Consider the following 19,440-nt stretch of genomic DNA (forward strand, 5'->3'; position numbering starts at 1 on the left):
TCTCCACCCCTCCTCCTCTCCTTCCTCTCTGTCTCTTCCCCTCCCGCAGCCAGGGCTCCATTGGAGCAAAGTTTGCCCGGGTGCTGAGGATGGCTCTGTGGCCGCTGCCTCAGGCGCTAGAATAGCTCTGATTGCAACAGAGCGATGCCCTGGATGGGCAGAGCATCGCCCCCTGGTGGGCGTGCCGGGTGGATCCCGGTCGGGCACATGCAGGAGTCTGTCTCCCTGTTTCGAGCTTCAGAAAAATACAACAAAACAAAAAAAAGAAAAGAAATGAAATGAACGGATTCAGAAAACACCACTGCTGACCAGAAGAAAAAAAATACCCCAGAAATGACCCGTGTTTGCTAAAACCTACAAGTTCATCTGAAGTCTATTCTGCAGGAATAATGTGCAGTTAGGCAGAGATTGGGCTTGCTAGCCATGTGCTCTTCAGAGCTGGCATATACGACTTAAAAAAGAAAAAGAAAAAAGGAGAGACTGCCCATAGAATTTATCCCTAGTAGATACAGAACTAAACCAACATATTATTGTGTGGAAGGAAGACCACCTCCTACACGAGTAAGCGGCAAGGTTTAAAGCAAGGTACAGCCACGGAATCTTCTGAAAAGGGGTGGAATGGTCAGAGTGGGGACGGGCTGATGAGAATGGCCGATGTCATTCTCGGTCTAAAGCTCCAGCTGACTTCCAAGAGTAGCTGTTTAAGTCTCCGCAGGCACCTCGCGCAATTCTGGGGCAATGCCAATGTCAGAGGTGAAACCCCAAGAGAAAATGCAGCAGTCATTTTCAACATGCCCCGAAATGATGCCATCCATCCTGAGAGGATATTAAATGGCAAGAACCCGAGGGTGGAGAGGAGACATGTCCTGAAAAAGGCAGCCCACACCCACGCCCACGGTCAAAAGAGATCAAGAGAAAACAGCCTGACCTGTGGTGGCACAGCCGGTAAAGCGTAGACCTGGAATGCTGAGGTCACCGGTTCAAAACCCTGGGCTTGCCCAGTCAAGGCACATACGGGAGTTGATGCTTCCTACTCCTCCCCCCTTCTCTCTCTCTTAAATCAATAAGTAAAATCCTTTTAAAAAAAAGTTATTAGCGTGCGGAGGACCCGGGTTCGATTCCCGGCCAGGGCACACAGGAGAAGCGCTCATTTGCTTCTCCACCCCTCCGCCGCGCTTTCCTCTCTGTCTCTCTCTTCCCCTCCCGCAGCCAAGGCTCCATTGGAGCAAAGATGGCCCGGGCGCTGGGGATGGCTCTGTGGCCTCTGCCTCAGGCGCTAGAGTGGCTCTGGTCGCAACATGGCGATGCCCAGGATGGGCAGAGCATCGCCCCCTGGTGGGCAGAGCATCGCCCTGGTGGGCGTGCCGGGTGGATCCCGGTCGGGCGCATGCGGGAGTCTGTCTGACTGTCTCTCCCTGTTTCCAGCTTCAGAAAAATGAAAAAAAAAAAAATAATAAAAATAAAAATAAAAAAAGTTATTAACATAGATAAAAGAAACAATTATACTGTGAACGAGAAGAGAGTTTAAGACTGTGACACTAAAGAAGACAAGTGTAGTTATATCAATGTAACCACTACTGGTTAGTTTATGGAAGTATGTTATGTTATGACATAATACAGTTACGACAGTATTTCTTTTTTATTTTTTTTTGTATTTTTCTGAAGCTGGAAATGGGGAGAGACAGTCAGACAGACTCCCGCATGCGCCCGACCGGGATCCACCTGGCACGCCCACCAGGAGTGATGCTCTGCTCACCAGGGGGCGATGCTCTGCCACGACCAGAGCCACTCTAGCGCCTGGGGCAGAGGCCAAGGAGCCATCCCCAGCGCCCGGGCCATCTTTGCTCCAATGGAGCCTTGGCTGCGGGAGGGGAAGAGAGAGACAGAGAGGAAGGAGGGGGGGGGGTGGAGAAGCAGATGGGCGCTTCTCCTATGTGCCCTGGCCGGGAATCGAACCCGGGTCCCCCGCACGCCAGGCCGACGCTCTACTGCTGAGCCAACCGGCCAGGGCCCAGTATTTCTTTTTACCAAAAATAGGATGCCTAATAGAACGCGGTCTTCATAACAGAGGACATGTCACAGGTTTTATTCTCCAGCAATTATGTGCTGAGCCCAGTCACTGATGTCACAACAAAAAAGTTGCTAAGGGCCCCACTTTTCATTCTGAACCCAACGCTAACTCTCTTGACACAGATAGAATACAAACTGTTCTTTTTTAAAAAAAAATTAGTCAAATATGGGCATTGCAAAATTCAATCTTCAGTATTACTGATAAAAAACCACTGAAAACAACTTGTCATGTTAACCGTACGTAGACACTAAATACAGGTTTAAGACAGTAGTCTTCTTGTTCTCACCATAAATGAACTTTTCTTCAAAAAGCTAAAATCCAAAGGCTTTCCGGCACTTTAAAACCACCAGCATGTAAGCAAGCAAGCTCCAATGCGAAACAAAATCATTGCCCAAAGTTAACCAGTCCTCCCCTCCCTCCTCGATCATATGTCTCCGGCTCACTGGTCTTTCTCCGAGGCCCAACCCAGAACAGATTCATTCGTTCACGCTGCAAATCCAGCCTAAGTGACGTTCCACATGCCGGAAGGATCTGGAACACCACACTTCCTGAGCCCTCTTTCACAGCTGAGGAAACAGGTCCGAGACAGTCAGCCCCCTGCCCCACTCAGAGTGAATAAAAATGAGAGATTGGGGGCGGGGGGTGGTGGACTGAATTTCCTCAACTCCAGTCCCATCCATTCTCCAACCAGACACCCCCTCCAAATCTCAGTCGTCCCCCCCACCCCCAGCAGAGAACATTTCCACAGCAGGTACTTCTGTCAAACCTGCGGCTAACCGGCACCATTGGGACACCTGTCTTGCACCTGGAGAACATCCCCATCTAGCCTTCCCTGAGGCCAGGGCTCGGGCTGGTGACGACCGTGCCTATCCGTGGGCCTCGTGGGACCTGGTACCCAAGGGGATGAGGTGGCCAGCTTCCTGAGGCCACAGAGGCACCAGGTCCTCAGCAGGATGGAGGGGAGGGGGTCCGTGCTGAGTGGTGCTTTCAGAGCGACCTTCCCTTGTAGCCCTGTGCTGGGGTCTTGGCCCTGGTCCTGGCTCCACGAGGTTTCATGAAATTGGCTCAGCTGGACTGTTTTCTGCAACTAAGAACCCTGACTGAGCCCTGGCCGGGTATGTTAGAGTGCCATCCCAATACACCAAGGTTGTGGGTTCGATCCCCGGTCAGGGCACATACAAGAATCAACCAATAAATGCATGGATAAGTAGAACAACAAATCAATGTTGCTCTCTGTCTCTCCCCCCGCCCCTTTCCTCTCTCTGTCTCTCAAATCGTTGGAAACATTTAAAAATCGAAGTATACTGGTATTTTTTCTATTAAAAAGACAATGAGGTACTGCCTCAAACCTCACTGGTATTTATAGCCAGAAGTTAGGGGGACTTGTCTTCCTGGTACTGGAATCCTGGGATGGGGGGCCTGGTGTGGGAACTGGGACCAGAACCCCCCACTCCTCAGGGGGGACCTCTGCAGCCAAGATTTTTTTTGGGGGGGACAGAGAGAGAGACAGAGCCAAAGTGAGGGAGGACAGACAGACAGGAAGGGAGAGAGATGAGAAGCATCAAGTCTTTGTTGCAGCTCCTTAGTTGTTCACTGACTGCTTTCTCATATGTGCCTTGACTCGGGGGCAACAGCAGAACGAGTGACCCCTTGCTCAAGCCAGCGACCTTCGGGCTCAATCAGGGGCCATTGGGTCATGTCTATGATCCCACGCTCAAGCCAGCAACCCCGCACTCAAGCCCGGATGAGCCCGTGCTCAGGTAGATGACCTCCAGGTTTTGAACCTGGGTCCTTCTGCATCCCAGTCCAATGCTCTATCCACGGCGCCACCGCCTGGTCAGGCTGCAGTGAAGATTTTCTATCAGCCACAGGCGGGTGTGGGACAGCCCCTTTCCCTCTCTCTACCCCCCCCCCCACCGGTGTCCGTGTGGCTGCTTCTTTAATTTCCTAGTCGTAGGGCTTCCATTCAGCCAGGTTTTATGGGGTTCTAAATGATGGCTGTTCTGCAGTTTCCATGTCATTCTGATGTGGTTGTCGAGGAGGCGAGCGCTGTGTTGACTGACGCTGCCATCTTGCCCAGAAGCCCCTGTGCTGTTCTCCCCAGGTGGTGTTTTCTTGTAAACAGAGGAGAGTCGTTCCTCCAATGGTTCTTCACCTCCTACCAACCACAGAGGCTAGACACTTAGAGATCGTTCAACAGCCACCCCACTTCAGAAGCCACAAAGAAGCCAGAGGGGGACTCTAATCCCTGCAGAGCAGATTCAATGAAAAGTATCCTTGCTAGGGGTTTCCAGGTCTCAGAAGGGCAGGAGACCCATGCTAACACGAACACTTGTTCCAACACAACTGGAACCAACCATCGTTTCTGCAAAGGGCAGAGACAATTTGTGTCTCTGTGTGTGTGTGTGTGTGGGGAGGGGTGTCGTACTCTTTGGAAAGGATTTTAAAGCTGCTTGTGGCAAATCATGTTCAAAACCCGAGAACAAGCCCAGGAGACAGTGGAGGTAAGGGTGAATGAGCGGGAGGTGGTCTGAGTGCAGAAGTGACCTTAAAATCTCTGAAAGGTGAGAGTCTGCTGTTTTCACAGTTGCCCCCAAAGCCCAGGGGAAGTCCCCACACAGCGGGCACACGTGGGATCACTGTGAGTCATGGGACCTTAGGCTCACTTCAGCGAATAGTTGCTGAGAGTCGTTACATTGGGCGGCAAACTGAACTGGTGCTTTCCCTTGTTACTGAAAATGGGGCAGATGTACATTGTTCACATAAATAGCTTTTCCCGCCATGTCCAATGAACATTTTCCCTTTCATGTTTATTATTAAAAGGCAGTGGTTTGGGGCCCTGGCTGGCTAGCTCAGCTGGTTAAAAGCGCGTCCTCTGGAAATGCCAAGGTTGCGGTTTGATCCCAGGTCAGGAGGGCACATACGAGGATCAACCAGTGAATGTACAACTAAGTGGAACAACAAATGAATGTTTCTCTCCTCCCTCGCTCCCTTCCCCTCTGTCTGTCTAAAAATCAATCAATTTTTTTTTTAAAAAAGGCAGCTTGTTTTTTTTTTATGCCCTTTGAGAGTACCAAAGACAAGAGGCCAAGAAGTGAAACTAACTTACCAGTCTGCAGCCTGTAGGCTGGTCCCAGCAGACAGAAACCCCAGCGCCCACCGACCAGATAGGAAAACCATGCATATTAAATAATGCTAAAAAAACAAAACGGCAACAGACACCCCGGAGACTATATATAGTGTGATGCCTCTCGGTCCTGGCTCCCAAGATTCCTGCCTCCAGCCTCCTCCCTGGCATCTGGACGCTCACAACTGTGGCCACTCCTTCGGTTTTTCCCTAATCAGCTCTCCGACACTCACCCTTGGTCTGAAAGCAGCTTTGAAAATTAACACTCCCATTAGGATGAACAACTACACCTGGATCCATCCAGGTGTACGGTGTCGATGGGGCTGGGATCTCGTTTTAATAGCCACGCAAGGGACTTTAGAGAACAAAGGCCAGTCACCAAAGACAAAACAACAAACACGGGTGGACAGGATTTGAGTTTGCTTTTTTTTTTAAATTCAAAACTCTTAAGAACACACCACGAACAGGTCACCGCCAAGACTTGGTCTGGATTTTGGATCTCCCCAGGTAGAGTCAAACCACAGCAAATGGAGTGTTCAAGCCTGATACGATGTGATTCAGCCCCCAAACCCAAACGTGGTGACAGATGACCGGAGTTCTCAAGTGCCTCTGGTTACAGACACCTGCGCGGAGTCTACCTGTCCTGTCTCCATGGGTCCATCTGCCTCAATAAAGATGGGGAAGGCAACTTCCACCAGAAGGGTCTACGCCTGCGAGCAGTCACATCATAGAGATTTCCTGGCGGTTTCCCCCCCCCCCCCGCAGGTGTCACACTCAGGGGGTCCTCTGATGCGGGGTCACCCTGGGGGTCTCAGATCCCAGTCCCGCCGCCCGCGGGACGCAGACCCAGAGGACGCGGGAATCGCGGGGTCCCCGCCGCCAAGTGCGCGCGCGCCCGCAGGACCCCGCCCGCCCGCCGCGGACACTGGTGTGGGTCCCAGCGCGCAGGGTCCCCGCGGGTCCGGCTTCTGCCCACTGCCCGCTACCCACGTTCCCCGGCGCAGGGCGGGCGCCCGCTGTCCTCATTGAAAAGTACCCACGGGCGGCCACAGGGCCGGGGACAAACGCCCGGGCGGCAGAGGGGCGTCCCCGAGGGGCCGCGCCGGAGTTGAGGAGTCCCCACTCGCGGACACTCACCGAGAAGCCAGCCCAGAAGGGGCAGGAGTGGCGGACGCGCGCCGAGGTGGTCAGCGCCAGCGCCGCGAAGCTGACGGCCACGATGAGGCAGCCGAGCGCCATCTGCGTGGCCCCGAGCGCCAGCACGATGCGGGAGCGGCCCGGGCACCCGCGCGGGCGGGACGGGTTGTGGGGCGGCGCGGGGCGCGGGGCGCGGGGGCCGCCGGCCGGAGGCATCGCCCGCTCCCGCCTGCGGCGCCGCCCGGCCCCCGCGTCTCATGCAAGTTGCGCCGCGCGCGGGGCCGGGCGCTCTGCGGGCCGCGGGGGCTGCGGCGGCCGCGCGCGGGGGGCCGGGCGCCTGCTGCCGCCGGTGCCGGTGTCCATGCCGCCGCCGCCGCTCCGCAGGGCCGCCCGCCCGCCGCGCGCTGCGCCCTCCCCCGCTCGGCCCCGCGCGCTCCCCGGTGGAGCACGGGCGCGAGCCCCGCCGCCGCGCGCTGGGCCGGACCGAGGCGCAGGTGTGGTCGCGGGGCCGGGGACGGGAGTGCGCACCGCCGGTGGGTCAAGGGCGAGAGCGCCCGCTTCCCCGGCCGGCGGCGCTGGAGGGGTCTGAGGGCCGGGCGGGGCCGAGCCGGAGGCCGGCGCAGGGTGGGCGCGCGCCTGCGGGGACGGGAGGGGCGGGACCCTCGAGAGCGCCCGGCCGCGCGGGGAGCGCAGGTGAGGGGCATTCCAAGCGCGCCGCCCCAGGTGTGACGGCGGCGGCCTCTCCAGGGCGCAGTTCTGAGGTCCAGGACGCCGCTTTTCTGTAGTTCCAGGCTTTCCCGAGCCAGACCTCAGGACCAGGGCCTGCCGGACTCAAACGTTGCCAGTGCACCAATAGCCAGGGTTTGGGAGCAGTCCAAGTGTCCATCAGTGGACGCGTGGATAAAAAAAGCTGTGGTACATATACACAATGGAATACTACTCAGCAGGAAAAAAGAAGGAAATCTTACCTTTTGCGACAGCATGGATGGACCTGGAAAATATTATACTGAAATAAGCCAGACAAGTACCATATGATTTCACTCATACGTGGAGTCTAATGAACAAAATAAAACAAGCAAAATAGTGACAGACTCAAAGAGAGCAGGTTGACAGCTGTCAGAGGGGAAGTGGGCTGCAGGACTGGGTGAAAAAAGGTGAAGAAATTAAGCAAAGAAGAAACATTTTAAAATCTCATAGCCTTGGCAGGGTGGCTCAGTGCATAGAGCATATCTCCACAGGCCAGAGGTCACAGTTGGACCCCAGTCAGGGCACATATGAGAAGCAATGAGTGCACAACTAAGTGCAACGAGTTGATACTTCTCTCTCTCTCTCTGTCTTTTTCTCAAATTAAGGGAATAATTGAAAACCTCATAGACACAGACGACAGTGTGGTGATGACCAGAGGGAAAGCGGGTGGGGGGAGGTGGAGGAGGGTAAAGCAGGCGGGACTTGACGTGGGGTGGTAAACAACCAACACAATATCCAGATGGTGCATTCTAGAATCATGCACCTGAAACCTGTATAATTTCATGAGCCAATGCCACTGCAGTGAATTCAATAAAAATAAATATAAAGTGTCCCAAAGGCACTGCGGATGTCTTTTACCCACATTTCCTGTGCAGTAAGGGCTTTTGATCCACGCCAAAAGTTTGGGCCTAAGGCAAACGGCACACAAGGAGTCTAAGGACCTGCGAGATCATCTCCACTTCCTTCTGCACAAGGACAGGTTTTTAAATCCCTGACGATCAGCTGCCCGGGAATGCCGAGAACACTTGCGGGTTTAGATGGCGTGTCTTGCCCTGTGGCCCGATGGGTGTGGAGAGAAGGCTCTGGGGACACAGTAAGGAGAGCCAGGAGCATCAGGAAGTCTGAAGGGGTTACGGGGCAAGGTCTGGCGCTCCCGGGACACAGTGGGCTCTGCCTCCACAGCCTGACGCAGACCTGAGAGTGCCCCACCCCCACCTGCTTGGAGAACAGACGCTGCAGAGCCTCCCTGGTGCCTGAAATTTCATGGTTAGAGATACTGACTCCCCAGGGGCTTGCCGAGCTATTAAAATGCAAATTCCTCTTGTCGGGGCAATAGCTCTAGCCTTTATCAGCCAACACCTTCGCAGGGATGGGATTTATTTTCCAATTTAATGGGATGGCCTGGGGATGAACAAGGGGCGGGGAATCCCACCAAGTGGCTGACCTCAGGACGCGGGCTGGCAGGAGGCCAAAGCTGCTCTCCCCTCCCGCTCTTATCCCAGCATCAGCACCACTTAGAGCAGTGGTCCCCAACCTTTTTTGGGCCACGGACCGGTTTGTCAGAAAATATTTTCACGGACCGGCCTTTAGGGTGGGACGGATAAATGTATCACGTGACCGAGACAAGCGTCAAGAGTGAGTCTCGGACAGATGGAACAGAGGGAATCTGGTCATTTAAAAAAATAAAACATCATTCAGACTTAAATATAAATAAAATGGAAATAATGTAAGTTATTTATTCTTTCTCTGCGGACCGGTACCAAATGGCCCACGGACCGGTACCAGTCCACAGCCTAGGGGCTTGGGGACAACTGACTTAGAGTACTCCAGTATATTTCCTGGAAATGTTCTCTATCTAGAAATTCTATAGGGCGGCCATGGCAGGCTTTGGGCAGTGCCAGGGCAAGATCCCAACTGCCGGACAGTTCCCTTGTCATTGGAGACACCTCACTCATTTGGTAATTGCCTCACGCCTCCAGCAGAAGTTCACGGAGGGCTCTCCTCGCACCAGGCACACTTTGTAGCCACTGTGGGGAAAACAGTGTTTGGGTACCTCGAAAGTCACACCTAGAAGAACCATCACAGGATCTTCCAAGAGCCAGCAGCTCCACTCCTGGGTGTCTTAGAGAGAGCTGCATGCCTGTGTTTATAGCAGCAGCATTATTCACAGCGGTCAAATGGCGGAAATAACCCCAGTGTCCCTCCCAAGCGCATGGATGGAAGAACAGAAGGGGGTGTTTTAAAAAAGGTAGGCAATTTGGCCACATGATGCTGAGGGATGTAGCCGGTCACAAAAGGACAGGTCCCGTGGGAGTCCACTTACCTGAGGTCTAGAGTCATCATATTCACAGACACAGAAAGTCCCATGGTGGTGGCCAGGGGCTGCAGGAAGGGGGACGGGAGCTCGTGTTTGACAGGGACAGTTTCCAATGGGGAAGAGGAGAGGGTTCTGGGGTGGACGATGGAGGTGATGGTTGCACAACAATGTGAATGTACTGAACGCCCCACAGTTACACACCGAGAAAGGGTCCCCAGGGTCATTTCTGTCTCTTGTATATTTGACCACAAAAAACAAAACAAACTATCCAATGAAATGCCACTTCACATCCCCTAGGATGACTCTAATAAAATACTAAAAACGGGCGCCTGACAAGGGACAGCCAGGAGGGAGAGGAAGCAGACCTTGGTTTGCTGCTAGTGGGAATGTTAACGGTGCTGACGGAAAACAGGCCAGCCATTCCTCAGAACCGAGTACAGAGTTGTCACACGACCCCGTCACTCCATCTCGAGTCAGGGAATTGGGCATCGGTGACTTGACCCTGTTCCCAGTGTCCTCTGAGCATCACCACCAGCTCGGGGCCACCTTTGTGCCGATGTTCACACACAGAGGTTTGGAAACAGCATAGGCCTCCCGGGACTCGGACAGAGAATAACACGTGTATGAAAACTGGAACTTGACTCTGTTCCCTGGGTTACAAAAGGTACCCCTCATCGCCTCCTGGGAACGAATTTAACCAAGGAGGTGAAAGACTCGTCCCTCGGAAATCACACCACGTTGCTGAATGACACTAAAGGAAACCTAAATAAATGGAAAGACACCAGGGTCATGCACAGGAAGACTTGATATTAAGATGTCACTAGGGCTGGGGGGACCGTTGGCGTGGCGGTCATGGTGTTGTCCTGGCCACCAGGAGGGTTTGAGCATGACCATGGCAGAAGGGGCACCCTGGTGTCAGTGGATCATGACATTTTTGGGAAGGTGCAAGGGGTGTTTTTCTGCGAGTCCACTCAGGCTGGAGGTAAAGAGCTGGGATTGGTGAGCTGAGTCCAGAACACTGACCAGGGCACAGGGCAAGGTCAGCTGCGAGGGCCCATCTCCAGAGAGCGTGGGTGCAGAGGGAAGTCCCGTGTCACACAGTGACGGGGCACACATCAACAAAGGGAACATTATCTTACAGCTAGATTGCTCAGATTTCCCAATTGTCAGATAATGGCCCGAATCTAAATTTCCCAAGAGAAACTCAGTGGTTGTGTGTGTGTGTGTGTGTGTGAGAGAGAGAGAGAGAGAGAGAGAAAGAGAGAGAGAGAGGGAGAGAGAGAGATAGGGACAGACAGAAAGGGAGAGAGGCGAGAAGCATCAATTCTTCGTTGCGGCACCTTAGTTGTTCATTTACTGCTTTCTCATATGTGCCTTGACAGCTGGGGGGGGGGGGGGAGGTTTACAGCCAAGTCAGTGACCCCTTGCTTAAACCAGATGAACCCGTGCTCAAGCTGGCGACCTCAGGGTCTCGAACCTGGGTCCTTAGCGTCCCAGTCCTGACACTCTATCCACTGTGCCACCACCTGGTCAGGCGTGTTTTTTTTTTTAAATCATTAATTTAGATAGAATTATTCTGAGCCCAACATTAGAATTTGACAGTTAGTTACCGGAGTCTCAGACACTTGAATTATCACTGTTCATAATAGGTATGATGGAAGGATTACAACTGTACACAATTCTAATAAAAACATATCAGAACAAAGAAAAAATGTCACTACCCAAGGTGTTTTATACTTAAAATAATTAAAGGACAGTTTGGTGCAGAAAGGGAAGAGACCTAATTTGGACAGGCCTTCACACTTAATAATAATACTTCAAAGGTTCTGTGATGACATTTAAATTAGATGGCGACTATATAAAAGTATTCTGCAACTATAAGGTCACCTTATGAATGCGGGTGACATTATTCAGTCAGGCGGAAACAGTTTCATGCATGCTTGCAATCCCGTAAATAATACCTGATGGGATCACTGGCAGATAGCGGTCTTCAGTTAATGTTGGTGCAATTGAAGTGTATATCGTCAACTCTCTGTTAAATGGAAGTTGTTTTTTATCTATATAATTTTTATTACTCCTGAGCTACTGATGAGAATTTTGGGAGAAGCCCCCGAGAAATCATAATTGCTCAGGGAGGGCACGCAAGCTGAAGAAGTAAGCTCCACTTAAATCCACTCAACGAGCGTTACTATTAAATCAGGTTATTAGAAACATACGTTATGATTTCATGAGAGGAAGCAGCTCTCACAGTCACACCCTCTGACTCAAACCTAACCATACACACGAAAACTGTGTTTTGCCTGTAGGGAAAAACTGTATCAGAATTATGAGTCAAAGCACAGGGAGACTTGATAATTCTCACCCATCAAGCTGAGCAGAAAATAACAGGAGTAAAATATATCATTTGGTTTGGAAGCGTGAGAGTCACCTTCAACCGGAAGTCCTTGAAAAACTTTTATTTTTCCTTTTTTTTAAAGAAACGAAAGGAAATCGCTTTGCTCAGGGACAAATGGGCCTCACTCATTTTAAGTGCCCACTGGGTGACCGTCACAATTGTCAACGCTGCAGAATGTTGCCGAGATGTGGTCCTCGGGGGCGATGTTGGCCTTTTCCACGCGTGTGTAGGCTGTAGGCGGCGTGCCAGGAAAAGCAGCCGGACCAACCAGCAGACGGTCTTCCCTCTCTGACCCGCCCACCTCGTCCCTGGCCCTCTGATGCAGCGAGGCACAGGCCTCTGCTGTGAGTTTCCGCACGGTAGTGGGCCCTTCCCGCTGGGAGTGACCTACGTTGTCATGGGCGCCCACTTAACGTTGCCCGTCTCTGAGGATGTCGGGTTTCCGACGGGGAGAACACAGCCGTTTCCTAAGTCTAAGGTTGAACGTGTGCCGAACCGCACTGCTCCAGGTCATTGGGTGGCAGTGGTAGCCTCCCTGTTACTATCCTAAGACTCTTGGCTGCACGTAGAGGATTGAGCAGAGGAGGAATGATGGGGATATTCTGATGCTGCCGTCCCTCCTGCCCTCGAGAACCAGGGTTCTCCCTGCAGGAGGAAGGAGTTGGGGATGTCACACAGGTGAGGTTACGTGAAAAATCTCGTGGTTCTGACCCAGAATTAGAAGAGCGATATGGACCTGGATTTTGTCAGCGAACCGTGTGTGTTTACTTCTCTCCAGGGACAAAGTTTATAAGCAATGACCAACCCAGGAGCAAGGAGTATCCCTCAGGCCCTGGTGAGTGGCCTTCGAGGTACCATTTCTCCATCGGAGAAACGGTTTTCCCAGGTTTGGGGATCCTATTAGGTAGTAATAGGTAGGGGATCCTATTAGGCTAGGGTAAAGCCAGGAGCCATTTCCGTGTTCCTGCTTGCCGAATGTGTGTCTGTGAGCATGCTCAGCGCTATGCAGTCAACCCTAGCCCTATGTCTATTATATTTAATTAATTTTTTTTTCTTTCATTTTTCTGAAGCTGGAAACAGGGAGAGACAGTCAGACAGACTCCGCATGCGCCCGACTGGGATCCACCCGGCACGGCCACCAGGGGCGACGCTCTGCCCACCAGGGGGCGATGCTCTGCCCATCCTGGGCGTCGCCATGTTGCGACCAGAGCCACTCTAGTGCCTGAGGCAGAGGCCACAGAGCCATCCCCAGCGCCCGGGGCATCTTTGCTCCAATGGAGCCTTGGCTGCGGGAGGGGAAGAGAGAGACAGAGAGGAAAGCGCGGTGGAGGGGTGGAGAAGCAAATGGGCGCTTCTCCTGTGTGCCCTGGCCGGGAATCAAACCCCGGTCCTCTGCACGCTAGGCCAATGCTCTACCGCTGAGCCAACCGGCCAGGGCCCGTCTATTATATTTAAAAGACAGAACTGGATGACCTGGTGTGCTTGTGACCTGCACATGACCCTCCCCCCCCATCAAGGGGGCACAGTGGACAGGGTGGCTTCAACTGGCCCCATTCACCAGGGCAGGCGCACCTTGCATCTGGGTGGGCCGACCTCCTCCCTGGCCACCTGCATGGCTCCCCCGTGTGCCGAGTTCCCCTGCCCGCCTCCCCCGACACCCCTCAGGGTGCCCACTCAGCTCAGCCCGAGTTACAGCTCCGGCAGACAGACCACTGAGCCCGTGAGTCCGTCGACTTGTGGGGCCCGTGGGATCTTCTGACAGGCTGTGTCTTTCAGGGAGGACAGGGAACTGGAACGGCTTACCCAGGCCACCAGGGTCCCATTGAGGAAATGACTTCCTCAGTGAAATTGAGTCCGTTACCGTTATCATCTAGTCAAAGTAGGCTGCTCTCTGGTAAATGAGTGTTTTGGGGCGGCAGCATCCTGGGCCGCACAAAACTTCATAAGTGGGTACCCTAGGACCTAAAATCCTAACGCCCCTTCTCCGTGGGCACATGCAAAGGAGGGAGCTTGTGTTGTCAGACAAACAAAACAAAACACTGAGCTGAAGCGCAATTCATGGAAATGGGAGAGACCAAGGGTCCTGAGGAGGTCTCCACCCTGTATTCATCAAGGACGACAGCTCAGACCCATGAGGATGGCTGCACACGAAGATGTCTTCGGAATCGGTACAAGATCCAGAACATTCCAGGGCCTCCTCCCAACTTCCAGGACAATTCAGTTTGGAGGAAGTTTCTGCTATTATAATGGAATGTTTGAAGAAGCCACGCAGAAGGCTTTTGAAGGGACTGATATTCATAAACACGCTGATAAGAATGACTGTGCTTCATAAAGCACTCCAACAAGAATCCCTGTTAAAATGCAAATGAACGCCCCGAGGGACCTATAATGCGATTCTCCTCACAAGTTTAACAAACGGCTGTGTAAATTATCAGCTATTAATACTTCCTACATTCCTCATATACATTAATTAAATCTTCAAACGGCCCGTCTTTCTGTTGACAATCTCCCTACAGTCATTATTCAATAAAGTGTCAGTTCTTTTTTCCTGAAAACACCTTTTCCCTACATCTTGCACAAATACAGCAACACTCCAAAAGATAGGAGAAAAATCTGTCTTCCCCGAGAGGTGCTGTTGCAAGTAGGTTCCTTATGAAAGGATTCATTTTCTTGAAATCGGTGCCTAACTAGGTTTTTTTTTTTTTGTTTTTTTTTTAAATCTCCCTTTAAAGGGTTCACTCAGGTTTACAAGATTCTCATGAGGGGGTTGTTGATCCCCGTGGTTGAGCCCCTGGGCACTGTGGTGAGCACGGCTCCAGCCTCACTGCAAAGAAAGAAGGACCAATGTGACCAATGCCTGGACCACATCACCTATAGGGCAGTGATGCCCACCTTGCCTGCTATGGGTTGAATCCAGTCTCCTGAAAAGGTATGTTGATGTCCTACACCCCCTAGTACCTGCAAATGTGACAGTTCCTCAAGACACTCTTGTTTTGGATGCCTTTGCCCATTTTGCATGTTACTGGTCAGATATTTTGTAGCATTTCCGCCAGCCCGGGTGTGTTTTGGTATTTCTCTCACTGGGGAGACTGGGGTGATATGGTTTTGGGGGAGGAAGACATCACAGGTATAAAAGGCCACCCTGAGCACATCCCATCAAGGGCACATACTAGCAACTGGACTAATCACTGTTGGTATTGACCTTGAGCCCCTGGACTCAGCAGGAGGGGTTCGTCAGGTGTCTTGACTGTGAAGTCACTCTGCATCCACACCTTTCCAAGATTTCTATCTTCTCCACTGTTGACATCCTTCTGTATTAAATCATTCCTTTATGATTGTGGACCTGAGGCTATTTCTCCTGTGATCTTGGTTCTGTACTACTGTTTATTATGCTGCTTAAACTGTCCCACCTCTGGCTATTCGAGGTCCTTCCATGGCCTCCTGCAGCCCTGTGACAACCCCTTATTGTGCAGAGAGATCTATAACGCTGGGACTTCAGTAAAAGACACTCACGCGGGCATCCTGAGTGGACAGATCGGCTGGCCTCTGAGGAGTATTTCAATAATGCGACTTTTGAAGAGTCAAATGTAGACAGGGAAGTAAACGAGCAAAGGGCCCTGGGCACTAAGTCCCCAATGTGGTGGCCGAGGCGAAGCAACGGGGCTGACAGGGGACCATGGACTGCAACCCGAGAGGGACGGCGAGGCGACCAGCGCACGGTCAGGGAGCAGAGGGGCGGAACGTGGGAAAAGGAGCTGAGCAGGTTCCTCACTTAGATGAGGCAGGCACATGAAAAGGTGCTCATCAATCCGCATCACAGGGACACCCAGTCAAGCCCCAGAGGGACAGTCCGTGAAACCGCAGAGAGGAAGACACGGCAACAGCCACGGCTCTGGGGCTGACAACTGGACGCGTAGACTGCTGAGAAGGGTGGTTTGGAAATCGGGAGGCAGCTTCCTTGTAGCGACCCTACACATGCTCACCGTGTGCACCTGTGACCCCACTCCCAGGTGTCTGCCAGGTGAAACGAGGTCACAGTCACAGGGACACCTGTCTGGGAGTGTCCGCAGCAGCCTTTCTCAGAATGTCCAGCCCTGGGCACTGCCCCGAGGTGGGCAGTGTAGTGCAGTCACAGCGGATGCTACTCTGCAGGGAGAGCCTGGTGCTCCCACCTGCAGCTTCCTGAGCATGTCAGCGTGCTCTGTGCCTGGGCAGCCACTAGACGCCAGGCTGCCCACCATGGGATGCCACTTCTGTGACGCCTCAGCATGAGGAAGCTCTCAGGACAGAGGGAGCACGGCTGCCAGGGCCAGAGCGGGCTGTGTGTGATGGGCACCGTGACCTGGGGGGGGGTGAAACTGCTCCCCGTGCTGACAGTTCTAAGACTATGTGTCGGTCACAGTGTGGAGACCTGGAAGCTAAAATAAATACTTATACTTGACGTAAATCGTTATCGTAATAAAAATAAGATACACGAAACCTATCCAGATGTTGACCAGGCAGCAACAACCGAAATGCTGAGAGCTGGTGCTAAGTAGCACGGCCACTGTGCCAGAGCAGCTCAGGGGTGCCACACCCTCCTCTCCCGACGCACGAGAAAAGGCCCAAGTGACCCACATTCTGGGGACAGAGCAGGACACAGAACTCTGTCCAGACTGGTTCTAAGGCAGTGGTTCTCAACCTTTCTAATGCCGTGACCCCGCAATACAGTTCCTCATGTTGCGGTGACCCCAAACCAAAAAATAATTTTGGTGGCTACTTCATAACTGTAATTTTGCTACAGTTATGATTCAGAATGTAAATACCTGATATGCATTATGTATTTTCCGATGACCCACAGGTTGAGAACCGCTGCTCTAAGGAATACATCCCAACACACGTACATCACAGGCGCCGGCCCCCACGCCACCGTCCACAAGCGTCTCCCCGGTCCCACCTCCAGGCTCCTGTGACCAGCCTGCTCAGCCCACAGGACGTGCTGGCCACGGGGCACTGGTCATGGGCGCCCACCAAGCATGACGTGGGCAGGATCTAAAACAGGCTTTAAAAAGTTGCATGAGACCAGAAACAGCGGACAGACCAAGCCAGCACTTTATTTAAAAAATTTTATTCTGCGGATTTAGAAATTTGAGATTTTTTTTTTAATAACTGCAAAAGAACTCCAGTCACACCTAACGATGAACAGGATGTAGTAGTGTATTATCCAGACAGGCGTGCGTGCCATCATAGATCGTCTATTAGTAAAAAAATACACTTTCAGGCACAGCATTGTATCACAAATTATGGTAGGAATACTCTGCAAGAATTTAATCAAACTAGAGAATTCTGAGTAACTGTCTTTTTTTTTTTTTTTTTTTTTTTTTTTTTTTTTTTTTAGTAACTGTGTCTTTTAAAGGCAGTACTTAAAAATGTAACTGTGCATTCTTTTCTCTTAAAAAACATGACCTTATGTGTCCCACAGATGCTGCTTTATTGCTGCAGAGGTCAAAGTTCAAGGCTCAAGAGGTACAGGAGAGAGTACAAAGGTCGCCTTAAGAAACTCGGTTTTGTTTATGTATAAAAAAAGGTAGTTTATAAAAAGTTAATTTACAAACCAAGAACAAAAGTGGTATGCACGCGTTATATACAAGCATCCTTAAAACATCAAAATTTTCAAATGCAGAGCTCAAAAAACAAAACCACCAAAAAAAATAAAAAAGGAAAAATCCCCAAATCATACCATTATTTTCTTCATGTTTTGGAAACCACCAAATCCACAATTTACTCAACCTGCTTCATGATTCAGTGTCGGGATGCACACAAAAGCCATGAAAACATAGTAACACGGAGAGGACGACCCAGGAATTAGAAACAGGCTAAGGCATTCCTGCTGGTTAGTGTCTGGTGATATGGTTAGTGTAGAGGTCCGGAGCCCACGGGGCCAGCCACACGCCGTGCCAGTCCTTGTCCTCACTGCTCCCGCCCCAAAGCTATCGGGTTCCCTGTTAGTATCGTTAGATCCCTACATTGGGTATGTATTCCAGGTGCGTTTTACAATGTGTGCACATTATCTCATGCATAATAAAACAGGACGTGTGCGTCAGGCCAGGGCCACAACCAAGTGGGAAACAGTGTCCTTCGGAAGAGCAGAACTCAGAGGCACCCCCTGACTGGTAGTTTAACACAAATCAGTATGTGAAGTAAGCGGAGACCATAAAAAGTACAAGAGCTCTCCCACCGCGCCCACGCCCCTCCAGGCGCAGATGGCAGCCCGCAGCGGGAGTTCTGACCAGGCTCAGGAGCACTCGCGTCTTCATCAAACAAAGTCACACTAACACACTGCAGCCCGGTGCTCAGGAGAGCCTCCCACTCGCCCGAAGGTCACCAGGCCACACTGCTGAACAGGTTCCTGTGTCCAGGTCAGAAGTGGTCAATCAGGACAGAGACACAGTTTGCTCCCACAAGGTAGTTGGGGTCTCCAGGAAGACACTTGTTCTGCCAGGTCTTAGGGTCACCTACGAGAGAAGAAGACGCTGGTGTCATTCAGCTGCCAGCCATCACGCCCGCAGTCACAGGGCACACTTCTAGACTCACACACTGTAACCTCTTCTCTTTCTTGGCCCTCCTGCACTCACACCCAGCTCCGGGTGCCTGAGTGTTACTCGTTAGTGAGCGGCAGTCCCACAGGGAGGCACAACACGCACATCACTGCGCTGCCACCACGACCACAGCTCACCTCGCACCATCCACAACCCTGACGGCTCCCCATCCCGAGGACCCACAGGCCTGTCCCAGGCAGTGTCATGGTCATGAGCCCGGGCCCACACACCAGGGACCCCAGTGTGCCTGACTGCACGCCCTCCTTGCACCTTCAGTCTGGTCAGGAGTTACAGGACCAGGCCTCTTGCTGAGTGACAAGAAACGAAACCCGGGAAGTTCAGCAGGATCTGGTTCTGAGGACCCTCCTCTTTGACATGAAAGAAGCTAAGTCGGGGCGAACTCCTCAGCCCCAACTCTGGCTGCAGTCACGAGGGGCTGTGTGTCCTGAGAGTGGACAGGCGTGTGAGCCAGCAGGGACACTGCATCTCGGTGCAGCCCCAGCTAAGTGATACTCAGGCTGCAGCGTCTGCTTCCCTAACCAGACAGCCTCGGCCAGGAGCAGGGACAGCCCCGGAGACGACTCCACTGTTCGCTCCTGGCCCTCACTCGGGGGGGGGGGGGGGGGCCGGATGCTGCCGAGCACAGCACAACACACAGGACAGTCCGCCGCGGAGCGCCACCTGGCCCAGACGCCCACTGTGCGTGGGGGGAACCCCTCGCCATGGCGCCGACCTGAGCAGCATCTGTCACAACGGCTCAGGGTCAAACCCGAGTTCTGAGTGAGCTCTCTCCACAGCTGTGTGTGGACTTATGAGACTGCAGGGAATAACAAGTTCCCTAGACAACGAGATGGAGTTATGCTTTGGAAGTAAATTTAAAAACCTTCTTTAGGTAACCTTTTTCCTAATATTCTAACTTCTGTAGGGATTAAGCCAGTAATCATCAAAACCTGTCTGACTCTGTGAACAGAAACCTGCAGCACAAAGCACTCTGGTGACGTCGCATCACGAGGTGCGCTCTCTCCGGGTGAGCGTGCAGGTGCGTGAACACCTCCTGCGTTCAGCTAA

At 52.4% G+C, this 19,440-nt stretch overlaps 2 protein-coding genes and 1 pseudogene across 6 annotated transcripts in view; 1 reads left to right on the forward strand and 2 right to left on the reverse strand.

Annotated features, from left to right (window-relative positions):
- ENTREP2 (endosomal transmembrane epsin interactor 2) overlaps positions 1–6,551 on the reverse strand; it is a 105,522-nt gene extending 98,971 nt beyond the window's left edge. The window contains exon 1 of the mRNA XM_066354576.1: positions 6,336–6,551. Coding sequence (XP_066210673.1) covers positions 6,336–6,551 — 216 coding nt within the window. The remainder of the gene's footprint in view (positions 1–6,335) is intronic.
- Positions 6,552–10,251: 3,700 nt separating this feature from the next.
- Positions 10,252–10,573, forward strand: LOC136384454 (acylphosphatase-1 pseudogene; annotated as a pseudogene).
- A 6,312-nt stretch (positions 10,574–16,885) lies between these two features.
- Positions 16,886–19,440, reverse strand: part of TJP1 (tight junction protein 1) — a 159,061-nt gene continuing 156,506 nt past the window's right edge. For all 5 annotated transcript variants that reach the window (XM_066355576.1, XM_066355575.1, XM_066355574.1 and 2 more), the window contains one exon: positions 16,886–18,288. In XM_066355576.1, the coding sequence (XP_066211673.1) occupies positions 18,194–18,288 (95 nt within the window). In that variant the 3' untranslated portion in view covers positions 16,886–18,193. The remainder of the gene's footprint in view (positions 18,289–19,440) is intronic.

This window comes from Saccopteryx leptura, chromosome 13 (assembly GCF_036850995.1).
Source record: "Saccopteryx leptura isolate mSacLep1 chromosome 13, mSacLep1_pri_phased_curated, whole genome shotgun sequence".
Lineage (NCBI taxonomy): Eukaryota > Metazoa > Chordata > Mammalia > Chiroptera > Emballonuridae > Saccopteryx > Saccopteryx leptura.